The sequence below is a fragment of the Mustelus asterias genome, chromosome 15 (assembly GCF_964213995.1).
Source record: "Mustelus asterias chromosome 15, sMusAst1.hap1.1, whole genome shotgun sequence".
In the NCBI taxonomy this organism is placed as follows: domain Eukaryota; kingdom Metazoa; phylum Chordata; class Chondrichthyes; order Carcharhiniformes; family Triakidae; genus Mustelus; species Mustelus asterias.
Genome location: NC_135815.1, coordinates 64,772,966 through 64,794,180, shown reverse-complemented (window position 1 = coordinate 64,794,180; position 21,215 = coordinate 64,772,966). Strand labels below are relative to the sequence as shown.

The 21,215-nt window shown below is 45.3% G+C and overlaps 1 protein-coding gene across 1 annotated transcript in view; it reads left to right on the top strand.

Moving 5' to 3' along the window:
- The window catches only part of acat2 (acetyl-CoA acetyltransferase 2), a 120,379-nt gene that overhangs the window by 95,866 nt on the left and 3,298 nt on the right, over positions 1-21,215 (top strand). The window contains exon 8 of the mRNA XM_078230026.1: positions 12,851-12,961. Within this exon, the coding sequence (XP_078086152.1) occupies positions 12,851-12,961 (111 nt within the window). The remainder of the gene's footprint in view (positions 1-12,850; positions 12,962-21,215) is intronic.

The window sequence follows — 21,215 nt, the reverse complement described above, 5'->3', positions numbered from 1 at the left end:
CAGTCCAAAGATGTGCGGGTTAGTTTATAGAGTCAGGTGGAAGGAGCAGCACGCTCCGAAAGCTAGTGGCATTTGCTACCAAATAAACCTGTCGGACTTTAACCTGGTGTTGTTAGACTTCTTACTGTGTTTACCCCAGTCCAACGCCGGCATCTCCACATCGGTCATAGAAGACAGAGGGTAGCAGTGGAAGGGTGCATTTCTGAATGGAGGGCTGTGACAAGTGGCTTTCCTCAGGGATCAGTGCTGGGACCTTTGCTGTTTGTAATGTATATAAATGATTTGGAGGAAAATATAACTGGTTTGATTAGTAAGTTTGCGGACGACACAAAGGCTGGTGGATTTGCGGATAGCGATGAGGACCATCAAAGGATACAGCAGGATATAGATCGGTTGGAGGCTTGGGCAGAGAGATGGCAGATGGAGTTTAATCCGGACAAATGTGAGGAAATGCATTTTGGAAGGCTAATACAGATAGGAAATATACAGTAAATGGTAGAACCCTTAGGAGTATTGAGAGGCAGAGGGATCTGGGGTGTACAGGTACACAGGTCACTGAAAGTGGCAACGCAGGTGGAGAAGGTAGTCAAGAAGGCATATGGCATGCTTGCCTTCATCGGCTGGGGCATTAAGTTTAAAAAGTGGCAAGTCATGTTGCAGCTTTATAGAACCTTAGTTAGGCCGCACTTGGAATATAGTGTTCAATTCTGGTTGCCACACTACCAGAAGGATGTGGAGGTTTGGAGGGCGTACAGAAAAGATTTACCAGGATGTTGCCTGGTATGGAGGAGAGGTTGGAGAAACTTGGTTTGTTCTCACGGGAACGACGGAGGTTGAGGGGTGACCTGATAGAAGTCTACAAGATTATGAGGGGCATGGACAGAGTGGATAGTCAGAAGCTTTTTCCCAGGGTGGAAGAGTCAATTACTAGGGGACACAGATTTAAGGTGCAAGGGACAAGGTTTAAAGGAGATGTACGAGGCAAGCTTTTTACACAGAGAGTGGTGGGTGCCTGGAACTCAACTCGCTGCCGGGGGAGGTAGTGGAAGTAGATACAATAGTGAGTTTTAAGGGGCACCTAGACAAATACATGAACAGGATGGGAATGGAGGGATATGGTCCCCGGAAGGGTAGGGGGTTTTAGTTCAGTCGGGCAGCATGGTCGGTGCAGGCTTGGCGGACCGAAGGGCCTGTTCCTGTGCTGTAATTTTCTTTGTTCTTTGTCCTACTCTCGCTAGCACATGGCACCGGCAGTAGTTCAGAAATTACTACCTTGAGATCCTGCACTTTAGGCTTCTGCCTAACTCTCTATATTCACACTTCAGGACCTCATCCCATTTCCTATCTAGTCGTTGGTATCAATGTGTACAATGACCTCTGGCTGCTCACCCTCTCCCTTAAGAATATCCTGCAACCGCTCTGAGACGCCCTTAACCCTGGTACCGGGGAAGCAGCACACCATTCTGGAGTCTCGATCGCAGCCACAGAAGTGCCTGTCTGTGCCTCTAACTAGCGAGTGCCCTATTAATAATGCTTGCTTGCTCTTTGCCCGACCCTGCTTTGCAGCAGAACTAGGTGTGGTGCCATAGGCCTTGCTGCTGCTGGTATTTTCCCCGGAGAGGCTATTCCCCTCAACAATATCCAAAATGGTATACCTGTTTGAAAGGGAAATAGCCACAGGAGACTCCCGCACTACCTGCCTGCCTCTCCTGATAGTCACCCATCTACCTTACTGAACCTGTGATGTGACAACCTCTCTGTAACTAGTGTCTATCACACTTTCTGCCCCTGTATGCTCTGTAGTGCGTCCAGCTACCTCTCCAGCCGAGCAGTGCGGTCTGTGAGGAGCTGCAGCTGGACACACTTTTTGCAGACAAAGTTGTCAAGGAGACTAGATTGCCCTTGATTTCTCACATCTGACAGGAGGAGCATACCACTGCCCTAACTGCCATAACTGCCTATTGACAGTTAAAAGGATAACAGAATCGCAACTCACCTTTCCCTTGCTTGTGGTCCTCACAGTGACCTTTTTTAGCTAGAGGGAGGGAGGGAAACACTGAAGTAGTGTTTGGGGTTTAACTGTCTCTTGACAACAACTCCTCTACAAACCGCTGTCTTGCACAGGTCCTCCTTCTGGAAAAGAGTTTTTTCTCACATTATGTTTGCATCTTCTACAAATCACTTTAAATCTGTGCCCTCTCGTTCTTCATCATTTTGTAGAGAGAACAGTTTCTCTCAATCTACTATGTCCACCCTCTTCATGATTTGAACATCTCTATCAAATCTCCTCTTAGCCATCTGCCCTCCAAGGAGAACAGTACCAAACTCTCCAATCTATCCTCATCACTTAAGTTTTGTTATGTTGTGGCACTCTAGTGTCATCAAGCGATTTGAGGCTTTGTTTGGAATAAAAGGTATTTATTGATAAGAGAAACTTGGTACAGGCATTTACAGCCCTCAGCCGCCCTGGAGCAGCAGCTCCAATCAAGAACAAAGAACAGTACAGCACAAGAACAGGTCCTTTGGCCCACCAAGCCTGCGCCGATCAGTCCTTGCATCCTTCAGTTTCCGTTGGTCTTTCAAATCAGGTGACCTACTTCTGCTATACTGCCTTAAAGATACAGACAACATACACAAAAGTTTCTCACCTCTGAAATCATTCTTGTAAGCCTCTTCTATACTCTCTCCAGTGCGTTCACATCCTTCCTATAGTGTGGTGCCCACAATATTCCAGCTGAAGTCTAACTAGCCTCTCGTATAAGTTCAGCATAACTTCATTGCTCTTATACGCTATGCCCCTATTAATAAAGCCTAGAATATTTTATGTTTTATTAATAGCTCTCTCCACCTGTCCTGCCTGCCAAGCAGACCCACACAAGAACAGTGGAGGGAAGCAATGCGTGGAGCCACAGGAAGTGGATGAGATCCTTAATGAGTACTTTGTATCAGTATTCACGGGCGGCACGGTAGCACAGTGGTTAGCACTGCTGCTTCACAGCTCCAGGGACCTGGGTTCGATTCCCGGCTTGGGTCACTGTCTGTGTGGAGTTTGCACATTCTCCTCGTGTCTGCGTGGGTTTCCTCCGGGTGCTCCGGTTTCCTCCCACAGTCCAAAGATGTGCGGGTTAGGTTGATTGGCCATGCTAAAAATTGCCCTTAGTGTCCTGAGATGTGTAGGTTAGAGGGATTAGTGGGTAAATATGTAGGGATATGGGGGTAGGGCATGGGTGGGATTGTGGTCGGTGCAGACTCGATGGGCCGAATGGCCTCTTTCTGGACTGTAGGGTTTCTATGATTTCTTATTCACCAAGGAGAAGGACATGATGGATGTTGAGGTCAGAGATAGGTGTGTGAACACTCTAGAGAATGTCAACATATCGAAGGAGGAAGTGTTGAGTATCCTAAGTTGCATTAAGGTAGACAAGTCCATGGCACACGGGTTCGATTGCCGGCTCGGGTCACTGTCTGTGTGGAGTTTGTACATTCTCCCCGCGTCTGCATGGGTTTCCTTCGGGTGCTCCAGTTTCCTCCCACAGTCCAAAGATGTGCAGGTTAGGTGCATTGGCCATGCTAAATTCTCCTTCAGTGTACCCGAACAGGTACACTGGGGTGTGGCAACTAGGGAATTTTCACAGTAACTTCATTGCAGTGTTAATGTAAGCCTACTTACGACTAAAACGTAAATAAATAATAAAAGTCCCCGGGGCTGGATGGGATCTATCCCAGGTTACTGTGGGAGGCAAGGGAAGAAATAGCTGGGGTCTTAACAGATATTTTCACAGTCTCTCAGGCAAGGTTCCAGAGGACTGGAAAATAGCTAATGTTGTTCCCTTGTTTAAGAAACGAAGCAGGGATAATCCAGGAAATTATAGACCAGTGAGCCTGTCCATCTTCTCCAAAAGCTTCCCCAATGGTGGGGAAGCTTTTGGAGAAGATACTAAAGGACAGGATAATTGCACATTTGGAAGAAAATGGACTAGTTAGTGACAGGCAGCAAGCTTTTGTACGGGCAAGGTCATGTCTCACCAACTTGATTGAGTTTTTGAAGAGGTGACAAAGATAATTGATCAGGGAAGGGCTGTGAATGTAGTTTATAGGGACTTTAGTAAGCGTTTGACAAGGTCCCACGTGGCAGACTGGTACCAAACTTAAATCACATGGGAGTTGGGGTGGGCTGGCTGGATACAGAAGTGACTTGGTTAGAGAAGTATCACCATCTCCACATCTTGGTTAGAGAAGACAAAGTAGCGGTGAAAGGGTGTTTTTCAGAATGGAGATCTGTAGCTAGTGGTGTTCCACAGGGATCACTGCTGGGACCTCTGCTGTTTGTTGCATATATAAGTGATCTGGAGTAAAATGTGGGGGGTCTGATTAGTAAGCTTGCAGAGGACACGAAGATTGGTGGAGTTGCTGATAGTGCCGGGGATTGTCAGATGATACAACAGGATCTTCACGCAGAGAGTGGTGGGAGTGTGGAATGAGCTGCCGGATAAAGTGGTAAATGCGGGATCACTTTTAACATTTAAGAAAAACTTGGACGGGTTCATGGATGAGAGGGGTGTGGAGGGATATGGTCCAAGTGCAGGTCAGTGGGACTAGGCATAAAATGGTTCGGCACAGACAAGAAGGGCCAAAAGGCCTGTTTCTGAGCTGTAATTTTCTATGGTTCTATATAGATAGATTGGAGATTTGGGCACAGAAATGGCAGTTGGAGTTTAATCCAGACAAATGTGAGGTGGTACATTTTGGATGTGAATTATACTGTAAATGGCAGAAACCTTAAGAACATTAACAGAGAGATCTGGGTCTACAGTTCCCTAAAAGTGACAACAGAGGTGGCCAAGGTGATAATGAAAGCATAAGGCATGCTTGCTTTCATCAGCCGAGGCATTGGATAAAAGCTTTGGGAAATAATGTTGCAGTATATAAAACTTTGGTTACGCCACATTTGGAGTATTGCATGCAGTTCTGGTCACCATACTACCAGAAGAATGTGGAAGTTGTGGAAAGAGTGCAAAGAAGATTCACCAGAATGTTGCCTGGTCTTGAGAGTGTTGACTATGAGGGGAGGTTGAAAAAACTAGGATTGTTTTCACTGGAAAGACAAAGGCTGAGGGGAGACCTGATAGAGGTCTATAAAATTCTGAGACATAGAGTGGGTGGATAGTCAGAGGCTTTTTCCTAGGGTGGAAGTGTCAATTACAAGAGGGCACAGGTTCAAGTTGAGAGGGGGAAAGTTTAAGAGAGATCTGTGGTGAAGTTTTTCACGCAGAGTAGTGGGTGTCTGGAACACGTTGCCAGAGGAGGTGGTGGAAGCAGGCACATTAGCAACATTTAAGAGGCAGCTGGACGGGTACATGAATAGGGAGGGAATAGAGGGATACGGACCGAGTGAGGGTAGAAGGTGTTGTTATTGTTTAATTAGGGCATCATGATCGGCACAGACTTGGAGGGCCGAAGGGCCTGTTCCTGTGCTGTATTTTCTTTGTTCTTTGCCATCTTTAATAACTTCTGCACCTAGGTTTCTCTGTTAGATAGAAACATAAAAGATAGGAGCAGGAAGAGGCCATTTGGCCCTTTGAGCCTGCTCCGCCACTCATTAAGATCATGGCTGATCATCCAACTCAAAAGCCTAATCCTGCTTTTTCCCCATAACCTTTGATCCCATTTGCCCAGTGCTATATCCAGCCACCTCTTGAATGCATTCAATGTTTTGACATCAACTACGTCCTGTGGTAATGAATTCCACAGGCTTTTTGAGTGAAGAAATGTCTCCTCACCTCCATCCTAAATGGTCTACCCTGAATCCTCAGACTGTGGCCCCTGGTTCTGGACTCCCCCACCATCGGGAACATCCTCTCTGCATCTATCCTGTCTAGAGCTGTTAGAATTTTATAAGTCTCTATGAGATCTCTCCTCATTCGTCTGAACTCCAGCGAAAACAATCCTAACCTAGCCAATCTCTCCTCATACATCAGTCCTGCCATCCCTGGAATCAGCCTGGTAAACCTTCGGACTTGCGGATAGCGATGAACATTGTCGGACAATACAGCAGGATATAGATAGGCTGGAAAATTGGGCGGAGAAATGGCAGATGGAATTTAATCCAGATAAATGCGAAGTGATGCATTTTGGAAGAACTAATGTAGGGGGGAGTTATACAATAAATGGCAGAGCCATCAAGAGTATAGAAACACAGAGGGACCTAGGTGTGCAAGTCCACAAATCCTTGAAGGTGGCAACACGGGGAGAAGGTGGTGAAGAAGGCATATGGTATGCTTGCCTTTATAGGACGGGGTATAGAGTATAAAAGCAGGAGTCTGATGTTGCAGCTGTATAGAACGCTGGTTAGGCCACATTTGGAGTACTGCGTCCAGTTCTGGTCGCCGCACTACCAGAAGGACGTGGAGGCTTTAGAGAGAGTGCAGAGAAGGTTTACCAGGATATTGCCTGGTATGGAGGGTCTTAGCTATGAGGAGAGATTGTGTAAACTTTCCAGGGAGATTGTTCTCCCTGGAAAGACGGAGAATGAGGGGAGACCTAATAGAGGTGTACAAAATTATGAAGGGTATAGATAGGGTGAACAGTGGGAAGCTTTTTCCTAGGTCGGAGGTGACGATCACGAGGGGTCACAGGCTCAAGGTGAGAGGGGCAAGGTATAACTCCGATATCAGAGGGGCGTTTTTTACACAGAGAGTGGTGGGGGCCTGGAATGCGCTGCCAAGTAGGGTGGTGGAGGCAGACACACTGGCATCGTTTAAGACTTACCTGGATGGTCACATGAGCAGTCTGGGAATGGAGGGATACAAATGAATGGTCTTTGTTCTTTGTTCTTTATTTGGTAGCAAAAGCCACACAAGCTTTCGGAGCTCCAAGCTTGTGTGGCTTTTGCTACCAAATAAACCTGTTGGACTTTAACCTGGTGTTGTTAAACTTCTTACTGTGTTTACCCCAGTCCCACGCCGGCATCTCCACATCATATTTGCAACAACACATCCCTGCTCCTGTACTCAAAATGTCTCGCAATGAAGGCCTCTGTTCCTGCTACCCCTTAAGAATTTTACCCATTATTTGATATTGGCTCTCTTCATGTTCTTTCTACTAAATTGCATCACCTCATACTTATCTGCATTGAACTTCTGCCACCTATTTGCCCATTCCACCAACTTGTCTATATCCTTTCAAAGTTCCATGCTGTTCTGTTCACTGTTTACAGTACTTCCAAGTACTGTGTCATCCGCATGCTTTCAAATTGTTCCCTGCACACCAAGATCCAGATCATTAATATATATCAGGAAAAGCCAGGGTGCCAACACAAACCCTGGGAAATACCACTACAAATCTTCCTCCAGCCTGTAAAATAGCCATTGACCATCACTCTCTTTCCTATTATTCATTCAATTTTTGTGCCTGTGTTGCTTCTGTCCCTTTTATTCCATGAGCTATAACCTTCCTCACAAGTCTATTGTGTCACTCTGTCGAATGCTTTCTGAGATCCATGTACACCACATCAACAGCATTACTCTCATTGAACCTTTTTGTTCCCTCCACAAAAATCTCCCCTTTAGAAATCCATGTTGGCTCTCTCTTATCATAGAAACATAGAATGTCATAGAATCATAGAAACCCTACAGTGCAGAAAGAGGCCATCTGGCCCATTGAGCCTGCACCGACCACAATCCCACCCAGGCCCTACCCCCATATCCCTGCACATTTACCCGCTAATCCCTCTAACCTACCTAGGACGCTAAGGGGCAATTTTAGCATGGCCAATCAACCTAACCGGAGCACCCGAAGGAAACCCACGCAGACACGAGGAGAATGTGCAAACTCCACACAGACAGTGACCCAAGCCGGGAATCGAACCCAGGTCCCTGGAGCTGTGAAGCAGCAGTGCTAACCACTGTGCTACCGTGTCGCCCAATAATCAGCTGGCATTTTTCCATGTGACTACTAATTTTATCCCCAATAAATGTTACTAGAAGTTTTCCTACCACTGATGTTAAACTGACTGGTCTGTAATTGCTGGACTTTCCTTACACCTTTTATGAACTACAAGATTATGGCCAGCACCCCTGCAGTTTCCATTCTCACTTCCTTCACTATCATTGGATGCATCTTATCCGGTCCCAATGCCTTGTTAACTTTAAGTACCGAAGTTTATTCAACATTTCCTCCTTACCAATTTTGAACCCCCTAGGAGCAGACTTTCGTCATCTGTCTCCATGGTCTGGGTAGCATCTACCTACATGGTAAATTATTCATTTAATACCTGATCTATGCCCCCAGACTCCATGTGTAAATTCAATTTTAGGTCCCTAATTGACCCTACTCCTCCTTTTACCACTCTTTTACTATTTATATGACTTTGGGATTCCTCTTTATGTTGGCTGCTAATCCTTTCTTAGAATCCCTCTTTGCTTCCTTAATATGATTCCCACCTTCCCTCTGAACCTTCTGTATTGGTTTTCAACTGTATTTACCACCTGACACCTTTTACTGCTGTATCTTAATTTCTATCTCCTTCTTCATCCAGGGAGTTCTGGATTTGTTTGCCTCACCTTTCCCTTTTAAGTGAATATACCTTGACTGTGTCTGGGCCATTTCTGGTTTGAAGGTAAACATAGAAACTAGAAGCAGGAGTAGACCATTCGGCCCTTCAAGCCAGCTCTGCCATTCATTATGATCATGGCTGATCATCAAATTCAATATCCTGATCCCCTCTTCCCCCTAGATCCCAAGAGCTTTATCTAATTTCTTCATAAAATCACACAATGTTTTAGCCTCAACTACTTTCTTTGGTAGTGAATTCCACACATTCACCACTCTGAGTGAAGAAATTTCTCCTCACCTCAGTTCTAAAAGGTTTACCCCTTATCCTCAAACTATGACCCCTAGTTCTGCACTCCCCACCATTGGGAACATTCTTTCTGAACCCTACCCTGTCTAACCCTGTTAGAATTTTAAGTTTCTATGAAATCCACTCTCACACTTCTAAACCCCAATGAATACAATCCTAACCAACTAAGTCTCTCCTGATATGACAGAAGTGCCATCCCAGGAATCAGCCTGGTAAACCTTTGCTGCACTCCCTCTATAACAAGGACATCCTTCCCCAGATAAGGACATCAAAACTGCACACAATACTCCAAGTGTGGCCTCACGAATGCCCTATACAATTGCAGTAAAACATCTCTATTCCTGTATTCAAATCTTTTCACTATGAACGCCAACATCCAAATTAGCCTTCTTTACTGTCTGATGTACCTGCGCACTTACTTTCAGCGACTGATGCACGAGGATACCAAGATATCATTGAGTATTCACTTCTCCCAATTTACATCCATTCAAGTGATAATCTGTCTTCCTACTATTGCTACCAAAGTGGATAACCTCACATTTATCCACATTATGCTGCATCTGCCATGCAGATGCCCAAACACTCAGCTTGTCCAAATCACTCTGAAGCATCTCTGCATCCTCCTCACAGCTCACCCAACTTTGTATCATCTGCAAATTTGGAGATAATACATTTAGTTCCCTCTTCCAAATTATTTATATATAATGTGAATAGTTGGGGTCATAGCACAGATCTCTGTGGTACCCCACTAGTTACTGCTTGCCAATGAGAAAAAGACCCATTTATGCCAACTCTTTGCTTCCTATCTGCTAACCAGCTTTCTATCCATCTCAAGACATTACCTGCAATCCCATGCGCTTTAACTTCACATAGTAGTCTGTTATGTGAGACCTTGTTAAAAGCTTTCTGAAAGTCTAAATAAACCACATCCACTGGTTTGCCTCGGTCAACTCTACTAGTTACATCCTCAAAGAATTCCGATAGATTCGTCAAGTATGATTTCCGTTTTGTAAATCCATGCTGACTTTGTCTAATAATATCACTGCTTTCCAAATGCTGAGCCATGAAGTCCTTGATAATAGACTCTAGCAACTTTCCAGTACTGATGCTAGGCTCACTGGTCTATAGTTCCCTGTTTTCTCTCTTAAATGCACAGCCTCTGCATTTAAAAGAACAAAGAAAATTACAGCACAGGAACAGGCCCTTTGGCCCTCCAAGCCTGCACCGACCATGCTGCCCGACTTAACTAAAACCCTCCACCCTTCCGGGGACCGTATCCCTCTATTCCCATCCTATTCATGTACTTGTTAAGACGCCCCTTAAAAGTCATTACCGTATCCGCTTCCACTACCTCTCCCGGCAACGAGTTCCGGGCACCCACTACTCTCTGTGTAAATAATCTGCCTCGTACATCTCCTTTAAACCTTGCACCTCGCACCTTAAACCTATGCCCCCTAGTAATTGACTCTTCCACCCTGGGAAAAAGCTTCTGACTATCCGCGCTGTCCATGCCTGTCAGGTCTCCCCTCAACCTCCGTCGCTCCAGTGAGAACAAACCAAGTTTCTCCAACCTCTCCTCATAGCTAATGCCCTCCATACCAGGCAACATCCTGGTATATCTTTTCTGTACCCTCTCCAAAGTCTCCACATCCTTCTGGTAGTGTGGCGACCAGAATTGAACACTATATTCCAAGTGCGGCCTAACTAAGGTTCTATAAAGCGTCAACATGACTTGCCAATTTTTAAACTCAATACCCCGGCCGGTGAAGGCAAGCATGCCGTATGCCTTCTTGACTACCTTCTCCACCTGCGTTGCCACTTTCAGTGACCTGTGTACCTGAACACCCAGATCCCTTTGCCTATCAATACTCTTAAGGGTTCTGCCATTTACTGTACATTTCCTAGCTATTAGACCTTCCAAAATGCATTACCTTACATTTGTTCGGATCAAACTCCATCTGCCATCTCTCCGCCCAAGTCTCCAAATGATCTATATCCTGCTGTATCCTCTGATGGTTCTCATCGCTATCCGCAAATCCACCAACCCTTGTGTCGTTCACAAACTTACTAATCAATCCAGTTACATTTTCCTCCAAATCATTTATATATATTACAAACAGCAAAGGTCCCAGCACTGACCCCTGAGGAACACCACTTGTCACAGCCCTCCATTCAGAAACACACCCTTCCACAGCTACCCTCTGTCTTCTTTGACCGAGCCAGTTTTGTATCCACCTTGCCAGCTCACCTCTGATCCCATGCGACTTCACCTTCTGCACCAGTCTGCCATGAGGGATCTTGTCAAAGGCCTTACTGAAGTCCAAGTAGACAACATCCACTGTCCTACCCTCATCAATCATTTTCGTCACTTCCTCGAAAAACTCGATCAAGTCAGTGAGACACAACCTCCCCTTCCCAAAACCATGTTGCCCCTCACTAATACGTCCACTTATTTCCAAATGGGAATAAATCCTGTCTCGAAGAATCCTCTTCAATAATTTCCCTATCACTGATGTAAGGCTCACTGGCCTGTAATTGCCTCGATTATTCTTGCTATCCTTCTTAAACAAAGGAACAACATTGGCTATTCTCCAACTCTCTGGGACCTCCCCTGTAAGAAGTCTCACAACACCAGGTTAAAGTCCAACAGGTTTATTTGGTAGCAAAAGCCACTAGCTTTCGGAGCGCTGCCCCTTCGTCAGGTAAGTCGGAGTTCTGTTCACGGGTTGGACTTTAACCTGGTGTTGTGAGACTTCTTACTGTGTTTACCCCAGTCCAACGCCGGCATCTCCACATCATGACCTCCCCTGCAGCCAGTGAGGATACAAAGATTTCTCTCAAGGCCCCAGCAATTTCCTCCCTTGCTTCTCTCAGTATTCTGGGATATATCCCATCAGGCCCTGGGGACTTGTCTATCTTAATATTTCTCAACAACCCCAATACTTCCTCCTTTTGGATCTCAACATGACTCAAACTATCTACACATCCTTTCCCAGACTCATCATCCTTCTCTTCGGTGAATACTGATGCAAAGTACTCATTTAATACCTCGCCCATTTCCTCTGGCTCCACGTATAGATTCCCTGTCTTGTCCTTGAGTGGGCCAACCCTTTCCTTGGCTACCCTCTTGCTCTTTATATATGTATAAAAACCCTTGGGATTTTCTTAATCCTGCTGGCCAATGCTTTTTTAAGACCCCTTTTAGCCCTTTTACTCCTTGCTTAAGTTTCTTTCTACTTTCCATTGCTTCGTGTGTTCCCAGCCTCCTAGCTTTGACAAATGCTTCCTTTTTCTCTTTGACTAGGCTCACAATATCTTTACATCATTTAATCAATAATGGTAAATTGACACCACCTCCTATTTCAACAAATAATGCTCAGATACAGTTATTGACAGATAAACAATCCAGGAAACCTGGATTCCAGGTTGAAATAGATTGTGTTGAACAGCTTGGTCTTGAGTGATTATTTATCGCTTGTGTGTGATATTATTAATAATAAGAAATTAAAATCAAAAATCAATACAGATACAAAAGTGGTTTCTGTCACAGTCACCATCTGCAACTCTGTATGTTTTTGTAAATACACATTTCTCTTTGTTCAGTTTCTCAATTCCATGATTTTGTGTGTACACACCAGCCTTTGCTAATGCAATGCTTCAGTCACACAAGTCTGACTTGCTTGGCTGTGGTCACACAGTCATGAAGGTGAGAATAATTCAGTGTGCACAGCTTCCTGGGAAAAAAAGAGAGATGTGACATTGTGAAATTAGCTTATTTTTGCACCTTGGCTCATCTCCCTCTATAGTTGGTTTGTGTCCAGCAGAATTCATGACCTGTTTACTATTGTTACCAATATCTACAAGATACTTTGCAACAGTTGAGATTTATTTTTACATTAATATTCTCAACATCCAGAGAAACAGAACTTATGTAAAATCACTGCTAAACCGTGGGTTTCATTTACTGACTTTACTCTTAAATTTTACTAGGTGGAGAAGGCTGGCTGGACACTAGATGAAGTCGATCTATTTGAAATTAATGAAGCTTTCGCAGCACAATCAGTTGCTGTTGTCAAGGAGCTGGGTTTAAACCCAGAAAAGGTGAGATATAGCTACAAAACTTGTTTTCACAGTACCTGGGGAAAAAAAAGGGAAGAATTGGACAAGAATCTCAGGGAAACAAGGTATATGTGACTCCACTTTCATAACTCCTTGAAAGTGGAGTCACAGGTGGACAGAGTGGTGAAGAAGGCATTCGGCATGCTTGGTTTCATTGGTCAGAACATTGAATACAGGAGTTGGGACGTCTTGTTGAAGTTGTACAAGACATCGGTAAAGGCCACACTTGGAGTACTGTGTACAGTTCTAGTCACTATTATAGAAAGAATATTATTAAACTAGAAAGAGTACAGTAAAGATTTACTAGGATGCTACCAGGACTTGATGGTTTGAGTTATAAGGAGAGGCTGGATAGAACAACGAAAAGTACAGCACAGGAACAGGCCCTTCGGTCCTCCAAACCTGCGCCGATCATGATGCCTGCCTAAACTAAAACCCACGGAGTCCGTATCTTTCCATTCCCATCCTATTCATGTATTCGTCTAGTTGCCCCTTAAAGGCTGCTATCGTACCTGCTCCCAACACCCCCCAGGGCAGCGATAGACTGGGACTTTTTTCCCTGGAGCGCAGGAGATTTAGTGGTGATCTTATAGAGGTCTGTAAAATAGTGAGGGGCATAGATCGGCTAGATAGTGAACATCTTTTCCCAAAGAGAACTAAAACTAGAGGGGATAGGTTAAGGTGAGAGGGGAGAGATATAAAAGGATCCAGAGGGGTAATTTTTTCACACAGAGGGTGGTGAGTGTCTGGAACAAGCTGCCAGAGGTAATAGTAAAGATGGGTACAATTTTGTCTTTTAAAAAGCATTTAGTTACATGGGTAAGATGGGTATAGAGAAATATGGGCCAAACGCGGGCAATTGGGATTAGCTTAGGGGTTAAAAAAAGAGGGCGGCATGGACAAGTTGGATCGAAGGGCCTGTTTCCACTCCATATTAGAACAGAGGATAGTTAATACAAGCATACTCCAGTAAGACTTGGCAGCTTAAGGAACATATGAACACACAAATGATGACTTCCGGAGCAGCAATGGAAATTCATAGAATCCTTACAGTAGAGGAGGCCATTCAGCCCATCGAATCAGCACCAAGTCCCTGAAAGACCATACCAGCCAGACCCAATCTGTACTCTATCCCATAACAGTGCACATTTATCATGGCTAATCCCCCTAACCTACACATTTTTAGACACTAAGGGGCAATTTAGTATGGCCAATCCATCTAACCTGCGCATCTTTGGACTGTGGAAGGAAACTGGACAACCCGGAGACAACCCACGCAGATACGGGGAGAACATGCAAACTCCGCACAATCACCCAAGGCTGGAATCGGCTGGCTGGCGCTGTGAGGCAGCGGTGCTAACCACTGTGCCACCATGCCACAGAGAATTAAATATATAACACAGCACCTTAAGTACACAAAGCAGTGATGCTGTGATATTCTTTGATTTCTGGATACACAATACAGCAGGATTGCCATAAAGAAAGGTCTGTATCTGTAACTGGTATCAGAATTCCCACATCCCACACATACACACCACATACACCACACTACCTCACACACACATACTTCACACACACACACATCACACACACACACCACACACACACACACCACACACACACACATACACACCACATACACCACACTACCTCACACACCCCACACACACATACTTCACACACACACACATCACACACACACACCACACACACACACACACCACACAGACGCACCAACACACAAACCACACACACAAACACACCACACACACACCAACACACACACACCACACAGACACACACCAACACACACATACACCCACCAACACACACCCCACACACACCATACACGCCACACACACACACCACACACACACACATACACACCACATACATCACACTACCTCACACACCCCACACACACATACTTCACACACACACACATCACACACACACACATCACACACACACACCACACACACACACACCACACAGACGCACCAACACACAAACCACACACACAAACACACCACACACACACCAACACACACACACCACACAGACACACACATACACCCACCAACACACACCCCACACACACCATACACGCCACACACACACACACCACACAGACACGATATACACACACACCACATACACACACACACCGCAAATACACATACCACACAGCACACACCCACACACCATACATACCACACCCACAGAGCATACAGACCACACACCCACCACACACAACACAGCCACCACAGACACACACACACCACACACATACCACACACATACAGACTCACCATACACACTCACCCACACCCCGCGCGCGCACACCCCACCCCGCGCGCGCACACCCACCCCGCGCGCGCACACCCCACCCCGCGCGCACACACCCCACTGCACGCGCGCACACCACACCGCACACACGCGCGCACCCCACATGCGCACACCCCACACAGACACGCACACAGAGACACCACATACACACACACCCACACATTCACACACCACACACACGAACACACACACACCACCGAGACACACGTACATACCACACGCACACCCATACACCACACACACGCACCAACACACACCACTCACCAACAAATACCACACACCCCACACACATACACCCCCCATGGCTATCAGTTTTTTCTCAGCGATTCTACGTTGTCATGTGACCTTCGGGTAAGCATTCTCCAAGGTGGCCTTCGCGACACACGATAACACAGAATCGCTGAGCAAAAACTGATAGCTAAGTTCCGCACACATGAGGACGGCCTCAACCGGGATCTTGGGTTCATGTCACACTATCTGTAACCCCCACGGAACTGTCCTGGTTGGGGACAATTCACACCTCTTTAACCTGTGCTTAACCCTCTCTCTACTCACATTGTCTGCACCTGTAGAGACTAGATTACCTGTTAAGACTCGCATTCCAACCATTATCTTGTAATTGAGTTTGTGTCCAGATATATATGCCCTCTCACTCACCTGATGAAGGGGCAATGCTCCGAAAGCTCGTACTACCAAATGAAAGAAAGAAAGAAAGAAACCCTACAGTACAGAAAGAGGCCATTCGGCCCATCAAGTCTGCACCGACCACAATCCCACCCAGGCCCTACCCCTATATTCCTACATATTTACCCACTAATCCCTCTAACCTACGCATCTCAGGACACTAAGGGCAATTTTTAGTGTGGCCAATCAACCTAACCCGCATATCTTTGGACTGTGGGAGGAAACCGGAGCACCCGGAGGAAACCCACGCAGACACGAGGAGAATGTGCAAACTCCACACAGACAGTGACCCAAGCCGGGAATCGAACCCAGGTCCCTGGAGCTGTGAAGCAGCAGTGCTAACCACTGTGCTACCGTGCTGCCCAATAAACCTGTTGGACTTTAACCTGGTGTTTTGAGACTTCTTACCGTGCCTATTGGTGCACTGCACTCCTTTAGGGAGCAGCACTCCCAGCAATCTCCAATACTGAATACCATAGAATCATAGAATCCCTACATTGCAGACAGAGGCCATTCGGCCCATCGAGTCTGCACCGACCACAATCCCACCCAGCTCTGTTCCCATAACCCCACATATTTACCCTGCTAATCCCCTGACACTAGGGTCAATTTAGCATGGCCAATCAACCTAACCCGCACATCTTTGAACTGTGGGAGGAAACCGGAGCGCCCAGTTTGGAAGTAGCACACACCCTGAAGGCCTGTGCACTTCCTGCCTCTTCCTAGTCTTCCAGGTGGCACATGCCTAATGTCAAGAGCTCTTACTGTCTGTGGATGGCTGCCTCCCACAACGTACATTAAAGTAACGTATCCTCCTTGATGCTCCACTGCGGCTGCAGTTGCGTTAGAAATCTCGAGCTGGAGTTGATTCATTTCCAGCACAAGGTTCCCTATAATACGTGAAATGTTTTGAGGTCAAAGTGTGGGAATTGCAGGTAACAGATGTCCATTCATGATGTAAAAAAAACTCAATTCCCTCTAGTTACCCCCTTATTTACACTACTGATTTTAATTGATAAACTTTAGCCTGACCTTCTACACATCAAATAGCATTTCGATTGCACTCTTTATAATTTTTGAATGAATTTAAACAAATATGTTCCTTATTAGTGGATATACCTGTTACAAGATTCCGATAATCCTGCAATTGGTGAACTTCCAGTTTCTGTACAGCTTGTGACCACATCACAACAATCAACCCTCCCTGGGTGTGCAGTCATCTCTCAAATCACCTTGAACATAATATTACTGTGGGTATTTTTTGTTAGCTGGAAGAGACATGTCAGGTTTGAAATTACTCTACTGGCACAACCACGATTATTTCACTCATCACCAAGAAGCTGCCTCCTCTCATCAAACTATATCTCCCACACAACCTACTGCCTTCAGGGGCATTTGGTTTCAGGGAGATTGATAAATCAGTATGAGAATGCTAGGATTTTTACTTTAGAAAACAAATTGCCGTGTTAATTGACTTTATGGCAGGCTGGGGACAGTTCCAGTCCCCTGGGTCAGCATGTGTGCAGGAAGTGTCTCCAGCTACAGCTCCTGGAAGCTCGAGTTTCAGAGTGGAGCTGCGGCTGGAGACACTATGAAGCATCCGCGAGTCAGAGAGTATCATGGACAGCACGTATAGAGAGGTGGTCACACCTCAGACTCCGCAGGCAGGAAGGGAATGGGTGACCACCAGACAGGAAGAGAGATAGGCAGGTAATGCAGGAATCTCTTGTGGCCATTCCCCTGCAAAACAGATATACGGCTTTGGATACTTTTGAGGGGAATGACCTCTCAAGGGAAAGCAGCAGCAGCCAAACATGTTGCATCATGGTTCTGCTGCAGAGGAGAAGGGTAAAAAGTGCGCCAGTGCAATAGTTACAGGGGATTCAATTGTAAGGGGAATAGACAGGCATTTCTGTGGCCGCAAACGAGACTCCAGGATGGTCTGTTGCCTCCCTGGTGCTAGGGTCAAGGATGTCTTGGAGCGGCTGCAGGACATTCTGAAGGGGGAGGGCGAACAGCCAGTGGTCGTAGTACACGTTGGTACAAACAACATAGGTAAAAAAAGGGATGAGGTCCTAAAAGCAGAATACAGGGAGCTGGGAAGAAAGTTAAGAAATCGGACCTCAAAGGTAGTGATCTCAGGATTACTACCGGTGCCACGTGCTAGTCAGAGTAGAAATGACAGGATATATCGGATAAATACATGGCTGAAGAGATGGTGTCAGGGGGAGGGTTTCAGATTCCAGGGGCATTGGGACCGGTTCTGGGGGAGGTGGGACCTGTACAAATTGGACGAGTTACACCTGGGCAGGACTGGGACTGATGTCCTAGGGGGAATGTTTGCTAGAGCGGTTGGGGAGGGTTTAAACTAATATGCCAGGGGGTTGGGAACCTATGTAAGGAGTCCGAGAAGGAGGGAGCAAAGACAAAATGTGGGGAGAATGTTCCAACTACATCAAAAATCAGGAAAAAAGTTAAAAGGAAGGAGAACTCAGGAGATGTTATTAATCGAAGTGTTAGAATTCAAAAAGAAGGTACAAAAACTAGCATAAGGGCACTTTATCTGAATGCTTGCAGCATTCGAAACAAGGTAAATGAGTTGACGGCACAGATCATTGCGAACGAGTATGACTTGGTGGCCATTACAGAGACATGGTTGCAGGATGGTCACGACTGGGAGTTAAATATCCAGGGGTATCAGACTATTCGGAGGGACCGACAGGAAGGTAAGGGAGGTGGTGTAGCTCTGATATTTAAGGATGACATCAGGGCGGTAGTGAGAGATATAGGTTCTATGGAAAAAAAGGTTGAATCCATTTGGATGGAAATTAGAAACAGTAAGAAGAAAAAGTCACTGATAGGCATAGTCTATAGGCCACCAAATAATGATACCATGGTGGGGCGAGAAATAAACAAAGAAATAACTGATGCATGTAAAAATAGTACAGAAATTATCATGGGGGATTTTAATCTACATATCAATTGGTCAAGGCAGCCTTGAGGAGGGGTTCATAGAATGTATCCACAATTGCTTCCTTGAACAGTATGTAATGGAACCTACGAGGGAGCAAGCTATCCTAGATCTGGTCCTGTGTAATGATGTGGAGATGCCGGCGTTGGACTGGGCATTCTTCCTGTGTAATGAGGCAGGAGTAATTAATGATCTTGCCGTTAGGGATCCTCTTGGAAGAAGCAATCACAGTATGGCTGAATTTAAAATACAGATGGAGCGTGAGAAGGTAAAATCCAACACCAGTGTCTTGTGCTTAAACAAAGGGATGAGGGAAGAGTTGGCTAAGGTCGACTGGGAGCAAAAACTTCATGGTGGCACAATTGAGAAACAGTGGAGGACTTTCAAAGCGATCTTTCACAGTGCTCAGCAAAAGTATATACCAGTGATAAGGAAGGACTGTAGAAAAAGAGATAATCAGCCACGGATATCTAAGGAAATAAAGGAGGGTAACAAATTGAAAGAAAATGCATACAAAATGGCAAAGATTAGTGGGAATTTAGAGGATTGGAAAATCTTTAAAGGTCAACAGAAAGCCACGAAAAAAGCTATAAAGAAAAGTAAGATGGATTATGAGAGTAAACTAGCTCAGAATATAAAAAGAGATAGCAAAAGTTTCTACAAATATATAAAACAAAAAAGAGTGGCTAAAGTAAACATTGGTCCTTTAGAGGATGAGAAGGGGGATGTAATAACTGGAAATGAGAAAATGGCTGAGGCATTGAACAGGTATTTTGTGTCGGTCTTCACAGTGGAAGACACAAATAACATGCCAAAAATTGATGACAGGAAGGCAATGGGAGGTGAGGACCTAGAAACTAACATTATCACGAAAGAGGTAGTGTTGGGCAAGCTAATGGGGCTGAAGGTAGACAAGTCCTAATGGAACGCATCCCAGGGAGATGGCAGAAAAAATAGCAAATGCATTAGTGGTAATTTACCAAAATTCGCTGGACTCTGGGGTGGTTCCCACAGATTGGAAAACAGCAAATGTGATGCCACTGTTTAAAAAAGGAGATAGACAAAAGGCGGGTAACTTCTGTAGTAGGGAAAATGCTTGAATCTATCATCAAGGAAGAAATAGCGAGACATCTGGATATAAATTGTCCCATTGGCAAGACGCAGCATGGGTTCATGAAGGGCAGGTCATGTTTGACTAATTTGGTGGAATTCTTTGAGAATATTACATGTGCAGTGGACAATGGGAAACCTGTGGATGTGGTGTATCTGGATTTCCAGAAGGCATTTGACAAGGTGCCGCACCAAAGACTGCTACATAAGATAAAGGTGTTACGGGTAATGTATTAGCATAGATAGAGGATTGGTGAACTAACAGAAAGCAAAGAGTGGGGGTAAATGGGTGTTTTTCTGGTTGGCGATCAGTGACTAGTGGTGTGCCTCAGGGATCAGTGTTGAGACCGCAATTGTTTACGATTTACATAGATGATTTGGAGTTAGGGACCAAGTGTAGCGTGTCAAAGTTTGCAGATGACACTAAGATGAGTGGCAGAGCAAAGTGTGCAGAGAATGCTGAAAGTCTGCAAAGGGATATCGATAGTCTAAGTGAGTGGGCGAGGGTCTGGCAGATGGAGTACAATGTTGGTAAATGTGAGGTCATCCATTTTGGTAGGAAAAACAGCAAAATGGACTATTATTTAAATGGTAAAAAATATGCAGTATGCTTCTGTGCAGAGGGACCTGGGTGTCCTTGTGCAAGAATCACAAGGAGTTGGTTTCCAGATGCAGCAGATAATTAAAAAGGCAAATGGAATTTTGTCCTTCATTGCTAGAGGGATGGAGTTTAAAAACAGCGAGGTTATGTTGCAGCTGTATAAGGTGCTGGTGAGGCCACACCTGGAGTACTGTGTACAGTTTTGGTCTCCTTACTTGAGAAAGGATATACTGGCACTGGAGGGGGTGCAGAGGAGATTCACTAGGTTGATTCTGGAGTTGAGAGGGTTGGCTTATGAGGAGAGACTGAGTTGGAATTCAGAAGAATGAGGGGAGATCTTATAGAAACATATAAGATTATGAAGGGAATATATAAGATAGAAGCAGGGAAGTTGTTTCCACTGGCAGGTGAAACTAGAACTAGGGGGCATGGCCTCAAAATAAGGGGGAGCCGATTTAGGATTGAGTTGAGGAGGAACTTTTTCATACAAAGGGTTGTAAATCTGTGGAATTCCCTGCCCA